A 22448-nucleotide genomic window follows, 5' to 3' on the forward strand; every position below is an offset into this window, starting at 1 on the left:
GGCTGTAATTGAGATCGTAAGCCATGTCGCGTTTGGAGAGCCCCTGATGTGCCTAAATGATGGAAACCCCCAATTATAACTGAAACCCTAATCCAAACACACCCCTAACCCTAATCCCAACGGTAACCCTAACCACACCCCTAACCCTGACACACCCCTAACCCTAATCACAACCCTATTCCCAACTGTAAATGTAATCCAAACCCTAACCCTAACTTTAGCCCCAACCCTAACTGTAGCCCTAACCTAGCCCCAATCCTAACCCTAACCCTAGCCCTAAACCTAGCCCTAACCCTAATGGAAAAATGGAAATAAATACTTTTTTTAATTTTTTTAATTTTTCCCTAACTAAAGGGGTGATGAAGGGGGGTTTGATTTACTATTTATAGCAGGTTTTCTAGCGGATTTTTGATTGGCATCCGTCACACACTAAAAGACGCTTTTTATTGCAAAAAAATTTTTTTTGCGTTCCCACATTTTGAGAGCTATAATTTTTCCATATTTTGGTCCACAGAGTCATGTGAGGTCTTGTTTTTTTGTGGGAAGAGTTGACTTTTTTTTGGTAACTTTTCAGGCACGTGACATTTTTTGATCGCTTTTTATTCCGATTTTTGTGAGGCAGAATGACCAAAAACCAGCTATTCATGAATTTCTTTTTTTTTTTTTGTTGGGCGTTTATACCGTTCCGCGTTTGGTAAAATGGATAAAGCAGTTTTATTCTTCGGCTCAGTACAATTACAGCGATACCTCATTTACATCTTTTTTCATGTTTTGGCGCTTTTATACGATAAAAACTATTTTATAGAAAAAATAATTATTTTTGCATCGCTTTATTCTGAGGACTTTTTTATTTTTTTGCTGATGATGCTGTATTGCGGCTCGTTTCTTGCGGGACAAGATGACGTTTTCAGCGGTACCATGGTTATTTATATCCGTCTTTTTTGATCGCGTGTTATTCCACTTTTTGTTCGGCGGTATGATAATAAAGCGTTGTTTTTTGCCTCCTTTTTTTTTTACGGTGTTCACTGAAGGGTTTAACTAGTGGGACAGTTTTATAGGTCGGGTCGTTACGGACGCGGCGATACTAAATATGTGTACTTTTTATTGTTTTGTTTTCTTATTTAGATAAAGGAATGTATTTATTGGAACAATATATATTTTTTTAATTTATTTAGGAATTTTTTTTATTTTTTTTTTTTTTACATATGTAAATTTTTTATTTTCCTCTTTTCCTTTGCCCCAGGGGGGGCTTCACAGTAAAGTGACAGATTGCTGATCTGACACTTTGCTGTGCACTGTGTCAGATCAGCGATCTGACGTGCTCTCCTGGAGGCTTCCCAGCGCCTGCTCTGAGGAGGCGCTGTGAAGTCACCTCCCTGCAGGACCCGGATGCAGCCCCGTGGCCATTTTGGATCCGGGCCTGCTGCAGGGAGGAGGAGGTAAGAGACCCTTGGAGCAAGGTGATCATATCGCGTTGCTCCGAGGGTCTCAGGGAAGCACGCAGGGAGCCCCCTCCCTGCGCAATGCTTCCCTATAGTGCCAAAACACTGCGATCATGTTTGATCGCAGTGTGCCGGGGGTTAATGTGCCAGGGGCGGTCTGCGCGCTTGCGCAGTTCATTCTCTAGGTGGCGGCAATGGGCGGTTTTTATCTCTTCCGCCCTGGGACAGTGTACGGCGGCTGCGTTGTATCCTGGTGCCGCCCTTGATGGATCACGGCATCCACACCGGTGGGCTATTAGACATTACTATTATCTATAATATAACGCTGGGAGCGTCACTCTGTCCGAAGCCTTTATAGACTGTGCAAGCGCAAGCGCCGGCGCAGTCTGGACCCGACAGAGTGACGCTCCCAAGAGATCGCGGTATGCGTAAACACTGAACGCACACCGCGATCTCCACCGGAGAGGTAGGGACCGTGGACGCGCCAGGAGGGTAAGTATTATATTCACTTGTCCCCCGTTCCAGCGCAGCGTGCGGCTCCGTGTTCCGAGTCCTCTGCCTGTGACGTTCACAGTTCAGAGGGCGCGATGACGCGCTTAATGTCACAGCCAGAGGAGCCGGAACACGGATCGGCGTGCAGCGCTGGATCAGGGCCAGGTGACTATAGCAAGTGTCGGGGGCCCGAGCTAGCGGCGATACCGGCACCTGACCCCCACAGCGCCGGTGTCCCCACCTGCTCAGGCCCCCCCAGCACTCGGCCCCCAGCGACGATAGGTGAGTATGGTATTTTTTTTATATATCTCAGCAGCATACGGAGCATATACAATGGAGCATCTTATGGGGGCCATCAACCATAATGGAGCAGTGTACAGGGGCATATACTATGGAGCATCTTATGGGGGCCATCAACCATAATGGAGCAGTGTACGGGGGCATATAATATGGAGCATCTTATGGGGGCCATCAACCATAATGGAGCAGTGTACGGGGGCATATACAATGGAGCATCTTATGGGGGCCATCAACCATAATGGAGCAGTGTATGGGGGCATATAATATGGAGCATCTTATGGGGGCCATCAACCATAATGGAGCAGTGTACGGGGGCATATACTATGGAGCATCTTATGGGGGACATCAGCCTTAATGGAGCAGTGTACGGGGGCATATGATATGGAGCATCTTATGGGGGCCATCAACCATAATGGAGCAGTGTACTGGGGCATATACAATGGAGCATCTTATGGGGGCATCAACCATAATGGAGCAGTGTACGGGGGCATATAATATGGAGCATCTTATGGGGGCCATCAACCATAATGGAGCAGTGTACTGGGGCATATACAATGGAGCATCTTATGGGGGCCATCAACCATAATGGAGCAGTGTACGGGGGCATATACTATGGAGCATCTTATGGGGGCCATCAACCATAATGGAGCAGTGTACGGGGGCATATACTATGGAGCATCTTATGGGGGCCATAAACCTTTATGGAGCAGTGTACGGGGCATATACGATGGAGAATCTTATGGGGGCCATAAACCTTTATGGAGCAGTGTACGGGGCATATACTATGGAGCATCTTATGGGGCCATAAACCTTTATGGAGCAGTGTACGGGGCATATACTATGGGGCATCTTATGGGGGCCATAAACCTTTATGGAGCAGTGTACGGGGCATATACTATGGGGCATCTTATGGGGGCCATAAACCTTTATGGAGCAGCGTATGGGGCATATGGATGGGAGCAGCAAATTACAGAACGGTGGCGCAGGATGGGAGCAGCACATGACAGAACGGGGACGCAGGATGAGAGCAGCACATGATGGAATAGGGCAGCACATGACAGAATGGGGGTGCAGGATGGCAGCAGCACATGACAGAACGGGGGCACAGGATGGCAGCAGCACATGACAGAACGGGGGCGCATGATGGGTGTAGCACATGTCAGAATGGAGGCGCAGGATGGGTGCAGCACATGACAGGATGGAGGTGCAGGATGGGTGTAGCACATGTCAGAATGGGGGCGCAGGATGGGAGCAGCACATGACAGGATGGGAGCAGCAAATGACAGAATGGGGGTGCAGGATGGTGCAGCACATGACAGGATGGAGACGCAGGATGGAGCAGCACATGGCAGGATGAGGATGCAGGATGGAGCAGCACATACCAGGATGGAGACCATATACCAATTTAAATGCTCGCCACCTGGGCGTAGAACGGGTTCAATAGCTAGTGTATATATATCCACGTTTGGAGTGTGTTTTCTCACTTCCCCTGACGAAGCCTCATCGGTAAGGCAATACACCTGGTGCCATGGTCTGTGGTCCATCCCGGGTCCTCTAGCCTGTTGTGTTCTTCAGGTTCGCATCACCTTGGTAATTCTCTCCTTCCATGGTATATCCATGAATTACTTTTCTTTAGGGTTGTGGATGGTTGGGCTGTTATAGGTATTTAGTGATTGCCATATTATTGGCGCTTTTTATATACAGCCTTTCCCATGCCAATATTATTTCCTTTTTGTGGATGGGTTATTCCGCACACCCCACAAGCCATTAAAGGAGGGATATATCTTATATGTACATTATATGTATGCTTTATATATGCATTATTGTGTGCCAAGTTGTATATAATTTTTGGGGGTCACCATATGTGCCCGGACAGGCAACAGTTTTGGGTGTTCTTTTTAATTATGTTTTAATTGTGAACCAATAAAGTGGATTTTTTCTTACCGTATTATTTGCTGTGGTGTGCATACTATGGTAGTGCCTTTTCTTCTATATATATTTCACATGTTTTTCACTACCCATTGCACCCTGGTTTTCGTATCAGGTCTATAGCTGTGCGCTGGGTTTCCTTTGTTCCAGGCTGATCGGGCTGGACGTACTATTCCGTCCTTGGGAAGTAGGGCCCACCCCACATGGAGAGAAGAGTACGTCCAATGCCAGAAAGGGGTTAATGTGTATGGTAGCGTCCTCACTCTCCCGAATGGCAGATGTTGGGAGAAGCGTATGCTGTAGTATTCAGTCTCGGTCAGCAGGTGGAACCAGTGCTTTTATAATATTTAACTTCCTGTATAAAATGGAATTGCTGAAAGGCAAGGTATGGCAGTAGGGTGTGTTCTGTCCTCACTAGCTGAGGCAGGCTCATACGTAGCTATACAGTCAGCTAAACCGCTATACCGGGGTCCAATAAGGATACTGTGGTTGAGTCTGTGCTTTATTAAACGTAGTGGTATATTGATGCGGTGAAACTGTGAACAATGATATACATAGAATCAGTGCATGGCATAGAACAGATACATAATACACATGATATACATTATGCATAACATTTAGAAAGCTAGTGACTAAACTGGGAGTACAACTGGTTAAACTAAGCTAATATAGAGCAGGAATATCTATATGAAGCATAAAGACATACCGGCAATGCAATCGCAAGGGGGATGAAGTGAAGCGTCTTTCCTTGAAGGCAAACTGAAGAAAGTGAAAGGAAAAATGGAGGGAAATGGAGGCTGAGCTACCATAATGCATTGCAAAGGAGGAGGAGAATCAGACATGGATAATACAAAGAAAAATGCAAAAGAGGACAGCGCCACACCAGGAAGTGAAAAAAGCAGCTCACATTTATTCTGCCTTCTGCGGCAACGTTTCGGTCATAAGACCTTTGTCAAGCACAAGTGCTTGACAAAGGTCTTATGACCGAAACGTTGCCGCAGAAGGCAGAATAAATGTGAGCTGCTTTTTTCACTTCCTGGTGTGGCGCTGTCCTCTTTTGCATTTTTCTTTGGATCTATTTTCTGGGATGGACCCCCTGGTGAGGACGTGCGCCATGATGTCCTGAGAGACGGTATTGGTATAGGGTGCGGCTAGACAAATTTCTTTGGATATGGATAATACAAAAACAAGATTGAACTGCCAACATAGCTCTGACCGCTAGAGGGAGCCAAAGCATCACAGATGAATAAAGGCATGAATATATCAATACTGTATACTGAGGAAACTGCAATTATGCAAGCAAATAATCAGGGTAACAATATTAGATGGCGGAGACAGAACAGGGTGTATAGGTGTACATTTTACATTAACATTAGTTATGCAGGTCATTTATTTGCAATACACAGTTACACATTATTTAATAAACAAACATGCTAATGTTGGTTTCATCTGAAAAGATATTACACACCCATGATTTGATTTTGCAAATATTTTTTTAAGAAAGCAATACATCACAATAACAGTACATTTTGTGTTTGACATATTGTTAATTTTATTTTTTTTTCCTTATTTAACAGATTCCTGTCTTCAGAGGAGCAGAAACCGCTATACTGGGACAAAATATCAATGCATCTTATTTTCATGGTATAGATGGTCTAGGAGATGTACCTGATGCCAATGCTCCTGGTTTGGAATTTATTGAGCAGGAACATGCTGTTGATGCTATGATACGACTTGCATCTGAGCATCCTGGCAAGGTACCATCAATGGAGATTAAATTAATTGTAAAAAGCCCTCATATCCTATACTGTGTATGATTGGCTTCTAGTTCACCGCATCCAGCGCATTGCTGGAGATTTATCAGTGTACTAGATGGTGGGCCGATCCTAACGCATCGGGTATTCTAGAATATGTATGTAGTTTATTTATGAAGTAAACGTGAGTGAACTACGTGGCACTGTGACTGACAGAACTTATTCAGTAAACGTGAGCGAACTACGTGGCACTGTGACTGACAGAACTTATTCAGTAAACGTGACTGAACTACGTGGCACTGTGACTGACAGAACTTGTTCAGTAAACGTGACGGGACTGTGTGGCACTGTGACTGACAGAACTTGTCCAGTAAACGTGACTGAACTACATCACACTGTGACTGACAGAACCTGTTCAGTAAACATAATTGAACTACGTCACGCTGTGAGTCTGGGTTAAATTCCGCACCAATATCGCTGATTGGTCGCGCCAGCCGGCGGGATTTCCGTTACAGATAAACAGACAGAATTAGACGATTATATAGTAGACTAGATGGTGGCCCGATTCTAACGCATCGGGTATTCTAGAATATGTATGTAGTTTATTTATGAAGATTTCAGAATAATGCAATGAATACACAGGATTCGTCCAGCCGGGCGCGACCAATCAGCGAAGCGTGGTTCAAATCCCGCGCCAATTCGCGGCCGGACTGAATCTGTCGCTGATTGTTCGTGGTTGGCTGGGCGCAACCAATTAGTGAAGCCAGGGCCAACTCCAGGTATTTGAGGGCCCTGGGCGAAAGAGTCTGACAGTCCATGTAGCATATAACACAGCCCACGTAGGATATATCACAGGCACATAGTATATAGCACAGCCCACGTACTATATAGCACAGCCCACAAAGTATATAACACAGCCCACACAGTATATGACAGCCCACGTATTATAGAGCACAGCCCACGTAGTATAGAGCACAGCCCACGTAGTATAGAGCACAGCCCATGTAGTATATAGCACAGCCCACGCAGTATATAATACAGGCCACGTAGTATATAACAGAGCCACGTAGTATATTGCACAGCCACGTAGTATATAGCACAGCCCATGTAGTATATAGCACAGCGAGGTAGTATATAACACAGCCCACGCAGTATATAACACAGCCCATGTAGTATATAACACAGCCACGTAGTATTTTGCAATGTGGGCACCATATCCCTGTGAAAAAAAGAATTAAAATAAAAATTAGTTATATACTCACCTTCTGGCGGCCCCCGGATCCAGCCCAGGACTTTAGCGATGCTCCTTGCGACGCTCCATTCTCAGTAATGCCTTGCGGCAATAACCCTTGATGATGTATCGGTCTCGCGAGACCATTACGCCATCTGGGGTCATTGTCGCAATGCATTCTTGGGACCGGAGCGTAGCATGGAGCAGGAAAGGCTGGTACGGACGCCGGAAGGTGAGAATGTTTTTTTTTTTCATTATTATTATTTTTAACATTATACCTTTTTACTATTGATGCTGCATAAGCAGCATCAATAGTAAAAAGTGAAGCGGTGTTTAACCCCTTACCGGCATCGAACGTACTATACCGTCCGATGCCGGCTCCCCTGCTTTGATGCAGGGCTCCGCGGTGAGCCCGCACCAAAGCCGGGACATGTCAGCTGTTTTGAACAGCTGACATGTGCCCGTAATAGGCGCGGGCAGAATCGCGATCTGCCCGCACCTATTAACTAGTTAAATGCCGCTGTCAAACGCAGACAGCGGCATTTAACTACCGCTTCCGGCCGGGCGGCCGGAAATGACGTCATCGCCGACCCCCGTCACATGATTGGGGGTCGGCGATGCTTGTGAATGGTAACCATAGAGGTCCTTGAGACCTCTATGGTTACTGATTGCCCGTCGCTGTGAGCGCCACCCTGTGGTCGGCGCTCACAGCACACGTGCAATTCTGCTACATAGCAGCGATCAGCAGATCGCTGCTATGTAGCAGAGCCGATCGTGCTATGCCTGCTTCTAGCCTCTCATGGAGGCTATTGAAGCATGGCAAAAGTTAAAAAAAAAGTTTAAAAAAATGTGAAAAAAATAAAAAAAACATAAAAGTTTAAATCACCCCCCTTTCGCCCCAATCAAAATAAATCAATAAAAAAAAATCAAATCTACGCATATTTGGTATTGCCGCGCTCAGAATCGCCCGATCTATCAATCAAAAAAAGTATTAACCTGATCGCTAAACAGCGTAGCGGGAAAAAAATTTGAAACGCCAGAATTACGTTTTTTTGGTCACCGCGACATTGCATTAAAATGCAATAACGGGCGATCAAAAGAACGTATCTGCACCGACATGCTATCAGTAAAAACGTCATCTCGGCACGCAAAAAATAAGCCCTCAACCGACCCCATATGATGAAAAATGGAGACGCTACGAGTATCGGAAAATGGCGCAACTTTTTTTTTTTTTTTAGCAAAGTTTGGCATTTTTTTTCACCACTTAGATAAAAAATAACCTAGTCATGTTTGGTGTCTACGAACTCGTAATGACCTGGAGAATCATAATGGCAGGTCATTTTTAGCATTTAGTGAACCTAGCAAAAAAGCCAAACAAAAACCAATGTGGGATTGCACTTTTTTTGCAATTTCACCGCACTTGGATTTTTTTTCCCGTTTTCTAGTACACGACATGCTAAAACCAATGATGTCGTTCAAAAGTACAACTCGTCCCGCAAAAAATAAGCCCTCACATGGCCAAATTGACGGAAAAATAAAAAAGTTATGGCTCTGGGAAGGAGGGGAGCGAAAAACGAACACGGAAAAACGAAAAATCCCCCGGTCATGAAGGGGTTAAATCCTGCCCTAATATCGCTGATTGCTCGTGGCCAGCCGGGCGCGACCAATCAGCGACGTGGGATTTCCGTTAAAGACGGAAGATACAGACAAACAGACGGAAGTGGACCTTGGACAATTATATGTATAGATACGCTCCTGAGAATCGGATAGCAGAGTATTTGTGTATCACTGGAAGCCATACAGTATATGTGCACTATCAGTGCTGACCAATGAAACAAATGCACCATGCTCCTTGTAAAACATTAGGTTGCAAATTATTTTAATGTCAAATGGGAATGTTCATAATACAGTGCTGTGGATTAGACTTTCATTTACCTTGGGCAAAAGGTCTTGTGCAGTTTTCACACTATATCTAAATACCCCAGCCCAGGCACAGTGGCTTGTTAATGCCCCATCTAATATAGTGGGGAAAATACGTATTTGATAAACTGCCTATTTTGCAAAGTTTTCCCACCTACAAGAATGGAGACGGGTCTGCAATTTTTATCGTAGGTACACTTCAACTATGAGACGGAATCTAAAAATAACTTCCAGAAAATAACATTGTAAGGAGGTGATATGAGGTCCAGAGAGGTAGATCTGTGTGTCATCAGCATAGCGGTGATACTGAAAGCCGTGAGACTCTGAACTGTCCCAGGCCAAAGGTATAGATGGAGAAGAGCAGGGGTCCTAAAACTAAACCTTGGGGGGCACTGACAGGGGATGAGATGAGCAGGTGGTGTTTGAGTGGGAGATACTGAATGTCCTGTATGTATGTTAGGTATGAGGAGATCCAAGATGGGGCCAGGTCTGTGATGCCAAGAGATGAGTTTGTAGTAACAGCGAATGGTCCATTGTGTCGAAGGCAGAGGACAGGTCCAGGATAATGAGGACAAAGTAGTGTCACTTGGATTTGGTGATTAGTAGGTCGCTGTTGACTTTAGTCAGGGAAGATTCAGTGAAATGGTGCGGTCGGAAGCCAGATTGTAATCAGCCAGAAGGAGCAGAAGGATAGATTTGAGGACAATTCAAAATAGACATGTTGTTCCACTAGTTTTGACGTATAGGGGAAAAGTGATATGGGGTGATAGCTACAGGTGCTTCTCACAAAATTAGATAATCAAAAAGTTAATTTATTTCAGTACAGAAAGTGAAACTTATATTATATTATATACAGTAATTACAAACAGAGTGATCTATGTCAAGTGTTTATTTCTGTTAATGTTGATGATTATGTCTTACAGCCGATGAAAACCCAAAAGTCATTATCTCAGTAAATTAGAATACTTTATGACACCAGCTTGAAAAATGATTTAAAATCTGAAATGTTGGCCTACTGACATGTACGTTCAGTAAATGCCCTCAATACTTGATTGGGGCTCCTTTTCCATCAATTGCTGCATCAATGCGGCATGGCATGGAGGCGATCAGCCTGTAGCACTGCAATTCTTTATGAATTTTCTATAATAGTTAGCAAACCCTAAAAATCTTTGAACCGACTTTAAACATTCAGGCCTAGGCCACACCAAAACTGCCTGAGCCTTCACCGGGTCCATCTCAAACCCATCACTGGAGACAAGGTACCCCAAAAAAACTAATTTTCTGCTCCGCAAACTCACACTTCTCCAATTTAGCAAAGAGTGTGTTTTTACTTAAAATCTGTAGAACTGTGTTCCAGGGCAATTACTCACGTGCTATTGCATGCTGGTTACTTCCAAAGTTAACCCTTGCAAGCGTTGAGCAAGTTCTTGAACGCTGTTCATATTGCCGGAATCCGGAAGAGGGATTTTTTTTTGTGGCTGGACAAACTGTTACGGATCTGCAGCTCAGGACTAGGGTAGAAGGGAGAACAGCTGACCCTGTACTAGGACTAGGCTGAAACCCTACGATGGAGTGGGCGACCTATTCCTTGTGAATAGACCCACCGACGTTTCCTAGGCTAAACTCAAACGAAGACCTACAGGTGGGGATAAGGGTGTCCCTGAACGATCTAGGGACTGGGAACAAAAACAGGTAACCTCCTAGAAGGAAAATAGAGGAAGCTGCAGAAACGAATGGAGAACCAAAAACAAAACTGGCAGAACTAGAGATCCCAGAACTTCACAATATCTAACATAGAAAGCTAACAAGGCACCAAGCCAGAACACTAGTGGAGCGCCCCCAGACACAGGGCCACGAGTTCTCGGTACCGGGCCTCTCTGGTTCGGTTCTGAGGCTGTCACGGTGGCTAGACCTGGTCCGTGACCCTGCTAAGGGGCATCCAATAAAAGGTGATAGGAGTCTGTCAAGGTTTCGTGACGCCACCTGTGGTGTTCGGTCAGGGTGACCGACGCTGCTGTGGGGTCCGCTGGGGTGATGGAATGGCAGCTGGATGGTATACCTTCCCACAGATGAAGTATGTCCCCAGGGCTTCCCAGTAAGGTGGATGGTGATGGTGTGAGGTGCAGTCAATAACGAGGACACAAGGTTGCAGTCTCTTTACCTCTTTACTGAAGACTTCAGGATCCTCAATCCAGAGCACGCTTAACAGGGCTATCTGAGACCGGCCGGTCTGATGAGCACATCCAGAGTTCCCTTTGCAGGTGGAAATCAGTGCCTACCACTAGCGCCTGTGTGTTGTAGTGCTACCCTGCTGAGCATTCGGAATAGTCCTCACAACTGCTGTTCTCGTTCGTTCTTTCTAATTCTCTCTCGCTTGTTCCAGATGTTACTAGCTTCTCGTCCCCCAGGTATGTTATGGCTAGGACGCACCCGTATGACGGGAAGGCTCGGAGCTCTTCCGGGACCCTAGAGATGCCCCTCTCCACGCGTTGCCCCCTATGTCTTCATAGGAAATTTAAGGTAGACAGCCAACCTATAATTAACTGTCCTGCGGAGTTCGAAGTAAGGCCTAGAGTCAGTTACTCCCGCGGTGTTCCGGCCACCGGCTACGCGCCTCAGTAGGATGTTGCCTCGGTCTCATGGCACGACTCCTACTGGTTCTCCTTTGTGCTTGATCTCGTTTCTCACTGTTCCACAATATCCTTCCCTTCATGTCTCTCTCTTAGGATACTGCCGCGGGGTGTGCAGGCGCGGTTCCGTTACATTCTGCTCTGTTCGCTAGGCACCTGCCAGGTTCCCACGCCTGACAGGGACCCCCATTTGTCTTCTCCCTGCAACACCCCCTGCCACGGGATGTTACCTGAATCCAACCCAGTCAGCTTCTGACTAACTTCCTATCCAACCCCTAGTTTTACCAGTGTGAGGAGTGGCCCAATAAATAAAGCCTTTTTCTCCCCCTAGTGGCCGGAGTGTGAAGTGTAATGTGTTCTGGTGATACCTGGTTAGGAGAACTCCTTTAGTGCCATCAGACGTACCATCACTCCCCTTAGTGGCAGAGTGTCATACTGCAACGACCAGATCTCTGGGGCGCTGAACTCCCCCCGGTTAAATCCAGTACTCCTGGACTGGGAAGAAGAACAACAATACATTTCAGCAAAAGACATACAAAATTTTTGAAATGCTTAAAACAAGTAAATAGAACAATGCTTCCCTTTATGGGAGGTGAAGACACTTGAACGTTACAAACGAAAACCGGATTAAATATTTTTAAATAACATTATGACTATAAATAACTCTTATCACCCAGCCGGGTATTCTACTAAGTGCAAATTCTGAACAATAAGTTAACTTTTCCTTTAAGGGCGTATAAGCTGAACCCACTAAAGGCCTACTATAAAATACTATAAAATAACTCAACTTTTCTTTCCTTTCTAGCTTCACCAATGCAGGACCGCCTAGCTCCTGGGCTGGGCCTACTGTCATTGTCTCTCTTTATTCTCTCTCTAACCCCTACGGGTTCACCTCCAATCTTTCCTGTCCTCAATCCCTATCAACATTATCAAACTTTTTTAAATTTCAACATTATCAACATTTCAACCTTTCCTAAGGCAACATGTAAACATTCCCTTTAAGAGGGAGCCGAGTCTCTAGGAGGTAGTGCAGATTCTCTCTGTCTGCAAATCCAATGAAAGCAAGACCTTCTGCGTCATGTCCAAAAGCATTATCTTCGCAAAGTCTTCTTTCTTTTGTAAAACCAGCAGGGAGCACCTTTAAGAAGGTGCAAACTATATACAAAACAGTTTTGGAATCATTCACTGTTCATGATCCGGCAGTCTTTGAAACAATGCAAAGAGAAATGCAAAACAATAGGGATCCCGGGTCAACAAAGGGATCCCTTTAAGGATCAATCCTAGACGGGTTTAACGCAGCAAAAGCAGAAAACAGTTAACTATTTACATACTCGGTTCTTCGAGGTTTATTGCTTTGGTATTGGTGGTTGTGACAACTCCACCGGCAGCAGTAGGCGGGGCCACCCCGCCGGATACTCGCGGGCACTCGGCGTGGTCACAGGAGATCCCGGGCTCCAGTCCGGAGTCTGTGTGGCAATGGTTCTGAACCTCCTTGCAGCCGAGGTGCCAACCATTCCTGAGGCTGGGCTTTCTGCCACCACCGTAGTGGTAATGTCCACGGTACAGGTAGTGTTTTCACGATGGTGCACGTGGGGGTCACTACTGTAGTCTTATTGATGGTCATGGTCCGTTCACAAGGGGGCACCCTCGCTACGGGGGACGGCATCTCCGACGCTTTGTCTGGCGATGTCAGGGGGACTGGCCGCTTGCGTACATTCAGGGCGAACCACCCCCTCTTCCCAAAGTGCCGGGTGTAAGTTACCTCGTCCCCCGGGTAGAGATCCCGGTCCGGGTGGCCCTCTCTGAGATGGGACTCCACATCTCTCCGATTGACGAAGATCTCGGAGTACAGGTCCGGCTCCTTGATGAAGCCCCATCCCCCACGGAGCTTAAAATCCACAACGGTGCCCTGCCTGCGCGGGGCCTGGTGGGCGGTGCTGTCCTTGCGGGCCCGGTCCTTTACCGCGAGGTCCCGCCGGTAGTGGGCTTCTCGCTGGGCCTGGTGCTGCCTCTCCTCCTCTTCCCACTGCCGTTCCAGCTGGGCCTGGTATTCTTCCCAGCTAAGGGCCTCCACCATCTCCCCTTCCCGCGTCTTCACCCCGGGGAACCCCATGATGTCCGATCCCGGGTTCACCCAGCGGCATATGGTGCACTCGGCATAGACCTCGCCTGGCATGGTGATCGGCAAGATCGGGGCCTTGTGGAAATGCTCCATACTGGTGGCCCGGTCCCAGTGTGGAAGGGGCCTGCGAGCATGAGGCCCGGGGGAAGGGGGTGCCGCAACGAGGCCTATCAGCAGGTTCTCCGCCTGCGGGACGGGGTCAGCGGACTCACTGGCCGATGCGTCTTCCTCCGTTGCAGCCGACTCCGATGATGGTAAAGGATCTGGGGTCGGGGGTTCCTCCGCTGGTGACTCCTGGCACGAGGCCTTGGTCTCTAGTCGCCACTGGAGAAGCTGCTCCATAAGATCCTCCATCTCACCCTGCAGGAGACCGGTCCCAGATGTGAGGCTCTGGCTGCTGTGCTCATCCGGGTAGCTGGGGGAGCCCTCTGCTTCAACCCCGCAGTCTTGGTCTGAGCGGCCGGCCATGGCGTCCTCCACGTGGGTCACTACCTGGTCTTTTTCCCGCTCTCTCCTTCGTGGGCGGTTTTGTTTCTTGTTTCTCCGCCCTCCATTGAGGATCAGGAGGCGGAACTCAGCTGCTGACGGACACGTCCTCAAGGTACAGAAATATTTAGACTGGGCGGCTATTATCTTTTGCGCTCTTCAGTTCTTTCACGCCCACTTCCACGCCCTTCTTCTTCTCCTGCGCTCCTTGTGGCGCGGCAATGGCGGCGGTTTTGGCGGGAATCTTACAGCAATCAGCAATACACAGTCCTTGCAATAAATCACAGTCCAAACACGTTAAATCACAGTTCCAAGGCACACATGACCTGCTTCTCAGGCTTAAGTACGATCCTGTTTGTGACGCCAAGTTGGAGCGCCCCCAGACACAGGGCCACGAGTTCTCTGTACCGTGCCTCTCTGGTTCGGTTCTGAGGCTGTCACGGGGGCTAGACCTGGTCCGTGACCCTGCTAAGGGGCGTCCAATAAAAGGTGATGGGAGTCTGTCAAGGTTTCGTGACGCCACCTGTGGTGTTCGGTCAGGGTGACCGATGCTGCTGTGGGGTCCGCTGGGGTGATGGAATGGCAGCTGGATGGTATACCTTCCCACAGGTGAAGTATGTCCCCAGGGCTTCCCAGTAAGGTGGATGGTGATGGTGTGAGGTGCAGTCAATAACGAGGACACAAGGTTGCAGTCTCTTTACCTCTTTACTGAAGACTTCAGGATCCTCAATCCAGAGCACGCTTAACAGGGCTGTCTGAGACCGGCCGGTCTTATGGGCACATCCAGAGTTTCCTTTGCAGGTGGAAATCAGTGCCTACCACTAGCGCCTGTGTGTTGTAGTGCTATCCTGCTGAGCATTCGGAATAGTCCTCACAACTGCTGTTCTTGTTCGTTCGTTCTTTCTAATTCTCTCTCGCTTGTTCCAGATGTTACTAGTTTCTCGTCCCCCAGGTATGTTATGGCTAGGACACACCCGTATGACGGGAAGGCTCGGAGCTCTTCCGGGACCCTAGAGACGCCCCTCTCCACGCGTTGCCCCCTATGTCTTCATAGGGAATTTAAGGTAGACAGCCAACCTATAATTAACTGTCCTGCGGAGTTCGAAGTAAGGCCTAGAGTCAGTTACTCCCGCGGTGTTCCGGCCACCGGCTACGCGCCTCAGTAGGATGTTGCCTCGGTCTCACGGCACGACTCCTACTGGTACTCCTTTGTGCTTGATCTCGTTTCTCACTGTTCCACAATATCCTTCCATTCGTGTCTCTCTCTTAGGATACCGCCGCGGGGTGTGCAGGCGCGGTTCCGTTACGTTCTGCTCTGTTCGCTAGGCACCTGCCAGGTTCCCACGCCTGACAGGGACCCCTGTGTCTTCTCCCTGCAACACCCCCTGCCACGTGATGTTGCCTGAATCCAACCCAGTCAGCTTCTGACTAACTTCCTATCCAACCTCTAGTTTTACCAGTGTGAGGAGTGGCCCAATAAATAAAGCCTTTTTCTCCCCCTAGTTGCCGGAGTGTGAAGTGTAATGTGTGCTGGTGATACCTGGTCAGTAGAATTTCTTCAGTGCCATCAGACGTACCATCACTCCCCTTAGTGGCAGAGTGTCATACTGCAACGACCAGATCTCTGGGGCGCTGCACTAGCGGATAAACACTGTTGTCCAGCAAGGACTGGAAGGCAGGTGCTGGGTAATAAATGGTGATGCAATCACCTGACCTAGGACAAATCCAGCACCAGAGGAAAAAGACCAACAGCCTGAAAACCACAGCAAGATGGAGGATGGTCAAAACTAAATAGATTCACTGGGAGGCTGTGGTTGGTTCTGCCCAAAAAGTTGATCGCCAACAAATTAAGGAACTGACAGACTCCATGGCTGGAAAGCTTGTGACTGTTACTGAACAGAATATTTTTTGGGGAAATGTCAGAAATCTATTTTTGTATATTGTTGTTTGTTTATTATTCTCACTTTAACCCGTGAAAGTAAACAATTGAGATTTCATTTAGATGCATAATAATGGTGTACATAAGTTGCCCAATAACTATACACACAGATATCTCATTTATTAGGTTTATTGACCTTTTGGATTGACAGCACTATAGTTGTTCAATTATAACATTTAATTGTTAACAATACAAAATGCCTAATGATTGTGCACACGGCTTAGTTAATTCTTTCAACCTGTTTTTCATTGCAGATTTCTTTAGTTGCTACAGGCCCCTTGACTAACTTGGCTCTCGCTGTAAGAATGGACCCCACCTTCCCTAAGAAACTTTACAGCTTGTACATAATGGGAGGGAATATGGAATGTAAGTCACAGTATGAGTTGTCACGTATTTTGTTCATGTTTTAGTACATTTAATATTGCTCATGTATAAATGTAGTAAAATGGAAAAAAGTTTTGGCACAGTGTCAGCCAGTTGAAAGAAGAATTATTACTTTTTGTAAGAGAAACAATATATTGTAAATATACTTTTTTTTTTATATCAAACAAGGAAGAAAAATTGTTAGCCTTTAAAAAGGTGTCACAGCTACTAAATTACCTTGTTTCTCTCATTTTCTTAAATTGATAAAATTGCAAAGAACTTGTGAAAATCTGCAACTTTTGCAACTTACCTGTTATTTAGAATCTTCTCTGTTCTCAAGAACAGAAATTATTTTAATAGTTAATTGCTCATTACATAAGCTACTGGCCACAAATAAAGTCTGTTTGTGATGGCTGGTCTTGGCAAGGAGAATAACATTTACAAGCTATTTGTTAGGACAGTCCCACACGTCCAGATAATTCCGGTACCGGAAAAATCGGTACCGGAAATATCTGTGTCCGAGTGCCCGTGCGTTTCTGTGGCACATCAGTGTGGCACACGTGCGGCACATGTGTGCCACCCGTGTGCCGACTGGCTACCACACGCACCGTGCAAGAGACAGCGCTAGAGATAAGCGCTGTCCCCTGCATCTGGTGCTGAAGCCGCCATTCATATCTTCTCTGCAGCAGCGTTTGCTGTAGAGAAGATATGAAAAATCCTTTTTTTTTGTTTCTCGTGTTTAAAATAAAGATCCCTGTCCCCACCCCCCTCCCACCCCCTGTGCGCCCGCCCGCTGTTATTAAAATACTCACCCGACTCCCTCGCAGTGTCCTGTCCTGGCCGCACCTTCTCCTGTATGAGCGGTCACGTGGGGCCGCCCATTACAGTCATGAATATGCGGCTCCACCTCCCATAAGGGTGGAGCCGCATATTCCTGACTGTAATGGGCGGCCCCACGTGACCGCTCATACAGGAGAAGCTGCGGCCAGGACAGGACACTGCGAGGGAGTCGGGTGAGTATTTTAATAACAGCGGACGGGCGCACAGGGTGTGGGAGGGGGGTGGGGACAGGGATCTTTATTTTAAACACGAGAAACAAAAAAAAGGATTTTTCATATCTTCTCTACAGCAAACACTGCTGCAGAGAAGATATGAATCACGGCTTCAGCACCATGTGGGGGGGACAGCGCTTACTGTAGCGCTGTCTCTTGCACGGCACACGGACTGCACAAGGACAACATCCGTGTGCGGTACGTGTTTTACACGGACCCATTGACTTTAATGGGTCCGTGTAATCCGTGCGCTCCCACGAACACCGACATGTCTCCGTGTTTTGCACACGGACACACGGTCCGTGAAAACATGCTGACATGTGCAGAGACACATTTATTTCAATGTGTCTACGTGAGTCAGTGTCTCCGGTACATGAGGAAACTGTCACCTAACGTACCGGAGCCACTGACGTGTGAAACCGGCCTTATAAAGCGAACAAGTGCTGCTTTTAACCCCTTAAAGTCCAATGACGGATCTATCAGTCATTGGACGCCTCACCCTGTTTGGTGTGGGCTCTGGCGATGAGCCCGCACTTTTTCCAGAAAGTGACAGCTGATCTGATCAGCTGTCATGTACCCCTAACAGTCACAGGGGGAATTGTGATCCTCCCACAGCTGTTAACACGTTAAATGCCGCTGTCAAACTATTTAACACGTGCTTCTTGCAGATCTCTATGGTTGTCACTGCCGGATTGCTATGCGATATGCAAATATACACATATTTGGTATCAGTGTTAAGCATCACCAGATGTATTAATATATAAAAGAATCCAAACGGTAAATGGCATGGCGAGAAAAAAAAAAATCGAAACGCCAGAATTATGTATTTTTGGGTTGCTGCAACATTGCAATAAAATGTAATAGCTGACCTGCCATTATGATTCTCCAGGTCATTACGAGTTCATAGACACCAAACATGTTTAGGTTCCTTTTTATTTAAGTAGTGAAAAAAAAATCCAAAGTTTGTTAAAAAAAGAAAAAAAAATTGTGCCAATGTGCCATTATCCGAGACATGTAGCGTCACCATTTTTCATGATCTCGGGCTGGGTGAGGGCTTATTTTTTGTACATAGATCTGACATTTTTACTGATACAATTTTGGTGCAGATACAATCTGATGATCGCCCATTATTGCATTTTAATGCAATGTTGCGATGACCAAAAAAGTAATTATGGCTTTTGACATTTTTTTCGTTACGCTGTTTAACAATCGGGTTAATTCTTTTGTTTTTATATTGATAGATTAGGCGATTCTGAACGCGGCGATACCAAATATGTGTAGGATTGTTTTTATTTATTGTTTTATTTTAAATGGGGCAAAAGAGGGGTGGTTTGAACTTTTATATATTTTTAATTTTTTAATACTTTAAAAACTTTTTTTTACTTTTTACATGCTTCAATAGTCTTCATGGAAGACTAGAAGCTTAAACATAATGTCGTGGTGATAAGAAGAAATAAAGGGGTAACGAGAGTGAACTCGATAGACCGATGTCCTCAAAACCAACACCCTGCTAATATTACCAAGCCTCACAACAACAGCAATCAAAATAACAAATAACAATAAAATATAAACTGGATTTTTTTTAACTAATTCAGGGGTGGGGGGGATGAAAAAAGCCTAAGCTGATCCTCCCTCCATTCACCCTGTTATTACTGTCCCTACTTCGTTGCGGAGGTTGGCACCCTAGACTTAAATGCAATGTGGCGCCCCCGCTCCCGTCGACACATCTGACATATGGCCATCAAGACATCCTAGTTGCAGGTGTAAGGTGGGAGACTTAACCCTTGATTGCACCAAGAGTTAAGTGGGGGATCTGTTTGCACTTTCTGTCCCTATCACTCACTACGACATCCTGTACACATGTAGCGTTCCTTTCTGTCTTCTCTATACTGTTGTAGAACAGAGAGGGTGACCATGTAGGGTGAGTGAGAGCTAGTCAATCTCAAGGCTACAAGTCCATCTCCAAAGACCGGTCTACCGTGCGCAGTGTCATCAAGAAGTTTAAAGCCCATGGCACTGTGGCTAACCTCCCTAGATGTGGACGGAAAAGAAAAATTGACAAGAGATTTCAACGCAAGATTGTGTGGATGTTGGATAAAGAACCTCGACTAACATTCAAACAAGTTCAAGCTGCCCTGCAGTCCGAGGGTACAACAGTGTCAACCCGTACTATCCATCAGAGTCTGAATGAAAAGGGACTGTATAGTAGGAGACCCAGGAAGACCCCACTTCTTACCCCGAGACATAAAAATGTCAGGTTGGAGCTTGCCGAAACTTACCTGAAAAAAACTAAAACGTTTTGGAAGAAGGTTCTCTGGTCAGATGAGACAAAAGTAGAGCTTTTTGTGCAAAGGCATCAACATAGAGTTTACAGGAGAAAAAAAGAGGCATTCAAAGAAAAGAACACGGTCCCTACAGTCAAACATGACCGAGGTTCCCTGATGTTTTGGGGTTGCTTTGCTGCCTCTGGCACTGGACTGCTTGACCGTGTGCATGGCATTATGAAGTCTGAAGACTACCAACAAATTTTGCAGCATAATGTAGGGCCCAGTGTGAGAAAGCTGGGTCTCCCTCAGAGGTCATGGGTCTTCCAGCAGGACAATGACCCAAAACACACTTCAAAAAGCACTAGAAAATGGTTTGAGAGAAAGCACTGGAGACTTCTAAGGTGGCCAGCAATGAGTCCAGACCTGAATCCCATAGAACTCCTGTGGAGAGATCTAAAATTGGCAGTTTGGAGAAGGCACCCTTCAAATATCAGGGACCTGGAGCAGTTTGCCAAAGAAGAATGGTCTAAAATTCCAGCAGAGCATTGTAAGAAACTCATTGATGGTTACCAGAAGTGGTTGGTCGCAGTTATTTTGGCTAAAGCTTGTGCAACCAAGCATTAGGCTGAGGGTGCCAATACTTTTGTGTGGCCCATTTTTGGAGTTTTGTGTGAAATGATCAATGTTTTGCCTTTTGCTTCATTCTCTTTTGCATTTTTTTCATTTAAGACAAATTAAATGAAGATAATACCAAATAATTTGTGATTGCAATCATTTTCAGGAAGAAACTGAGTATTATCTGACAGAATTGCAGGGGTGTCAATACTTTTGGCCATGACTGTAGGTCTTTAGAAGACTAAAAAAAAAAAAAATCACGTATGAAATGTTACTAATTAAACACCACCTAAAAAACATCACTATGAAGAACATGGTTTTTATTTTTTGGGTGTTGTATTTTTTTCTACAGATTTCACTCACGCATTATCTGCAGTGAAAATCTTCAACATTCTTTCCAGGTTGTAAGAGGACACCCATGCATAACCTTTCTACAGTGCTTTAACCCCTTCGCGCCACGCGCCGTACTAGTACTGCGCTGCCGGCACTGCATTTGTGATCGGTGCTATCGCCGATCGCGGGCATTTAACCCCTCTGATGCCGCTGTCAGTAGTGACAGCGGCATAGAGGGGGATCGCGCAGGGACGGGGGCTCCCTGCGCTCTCCCACCGGAGCAACGCAATGAGATCGCGTTGCTCCGGTGACCCGGAAGGAGTCCCCGGATCCAAGATGGCCGCCGGACTCCTTCTGGGTCATGAAATAACCTGGCTAGCCGGGGCCTGCTGAGAGCAGGCGCTGGAAAGCCAGCTAAACTGCCTGTTAGATCGTTGATCTGACAGTGTGCTATGCACAGTGTCAGATCAACGATCTGATCTAATACAGAGATGTCCCACCCTGGGACAATGTTAGAAAAAAAAAAAAAAAAAAACCCCAAATAAAAAAAAAAAAAAACATTTCCCAATAAATCCATTTATTTATGTAAATAAAAAAAAACAATAAATGTACACATTTGGTATCGCCGCGTCCGTAACGACCTGCTCTATAAAACTATTCCACTAGTTAACCCCTTCAGTGAACACCGCAAAAAAAATAAATAAAAAACAAGGCAAAAAACATTGCTTTATTATCATACAGGCGAACAAAAAGTGGAATAACACGCGATCAAAACGACGGATATAAATAACCATGGTACCGCTGAAAACATCATCTTGTCCCGCAAAAAAAAAGCCACCATACAGCATCATCAGCAGAAAAGTAAAAAAGTTATAGCTCTCAGAATAATGCGATGCAAAAACAATTATTTTTTTTATATAAAATAGTTTTTATTGTGTAAAAGCGCCAAAACATAAAAAAAATTACATAAATGAGGTATCGCTGTAATCGTACTGACCTGAAGAATAAAACTGCTTTATGCATTTTACCACACGTGGAACGGTATAAACGCCCCCCCTAAAAGAAATTCAGGAATTGCTGGTTTTTGTTTATTCCGCCTCCCAAAAATCGGAATAAAAAGCGATCAAAAAATGTCATCTGCCCGAAAATGTTACCAATAAAAACGTCAACTCATCCCGCAAAAAACAAGACCTCATATGACTCTGTGGGCCAAAATATGGATAAATTATAGCTCTCAAAATGTGGTGATGCAAAAACTATTTTTTGCAATAAAAAGCGACTTTTAGTGTGTGACAGCTGCCAATCATAAAAATCCGCCAAAAAAACGCTATAAAAGTAAATCAAACCCCCCTTTATCACCCCCTTAGTTAGGGAAAAATAATAAAATGTAAAAAAATGTATTTATTTCCATTTTCCCATTAGGGCTAGGGTTAGGGCTAGGGTTAGGGTTAGGGCTAGGGTTAGGGTTGGGGTTAGGGTTTCAGTTATAATTGGGGGTTTTCACTGTTTAGGCATATCAGGGGCTCTCCAAACGCGACATGGCGTCCGATCTCAATTCCAGCCAATTCTGCTT

At 45.8% G+C, this 22448-nt stretch overlaps 1 protein-coding gene across 2 annotated transcripts in view; it reads left to right on the top strand.

The window, feature by feature from the left end:
* Positions 1–22448, top strand: part of LOC138642476 (nucleoside hydrolase-like) — a 118840-nt gene that overhangs the window by 77809 nt on the left and 18583 nt on the right. For both annotated transcript variants that reach the window (XM_069730654.1, XM_069730652.1), the window contains exons 3-4: positions 5741–5920; positions 16500–16611. In XM_069730654.1, coding sequence (XP_069586755.1) covers positions 5741–5920; positions 16500–16611 — 292 coding nt within the window. The remainder of the gene's footprint in view (positions 1–5740; positions 5921–16499; positions 16612–22448) is intronic.

Source organism: Ranitomeya imitator, chromosome 6 (genome assembly GCF_032444005.1).
Source record: "Ranitomeya imitator isolate aRanImi1 chromosome 6, aRanImi1.pri, whole genome shotgun sequence".
Lineage (NCBI taxonomy): Eukaryota > Metazoa > Chordata > Amphibia > Anura > Dendrobatidae > Ranitomeya > Ranitomeya imitator.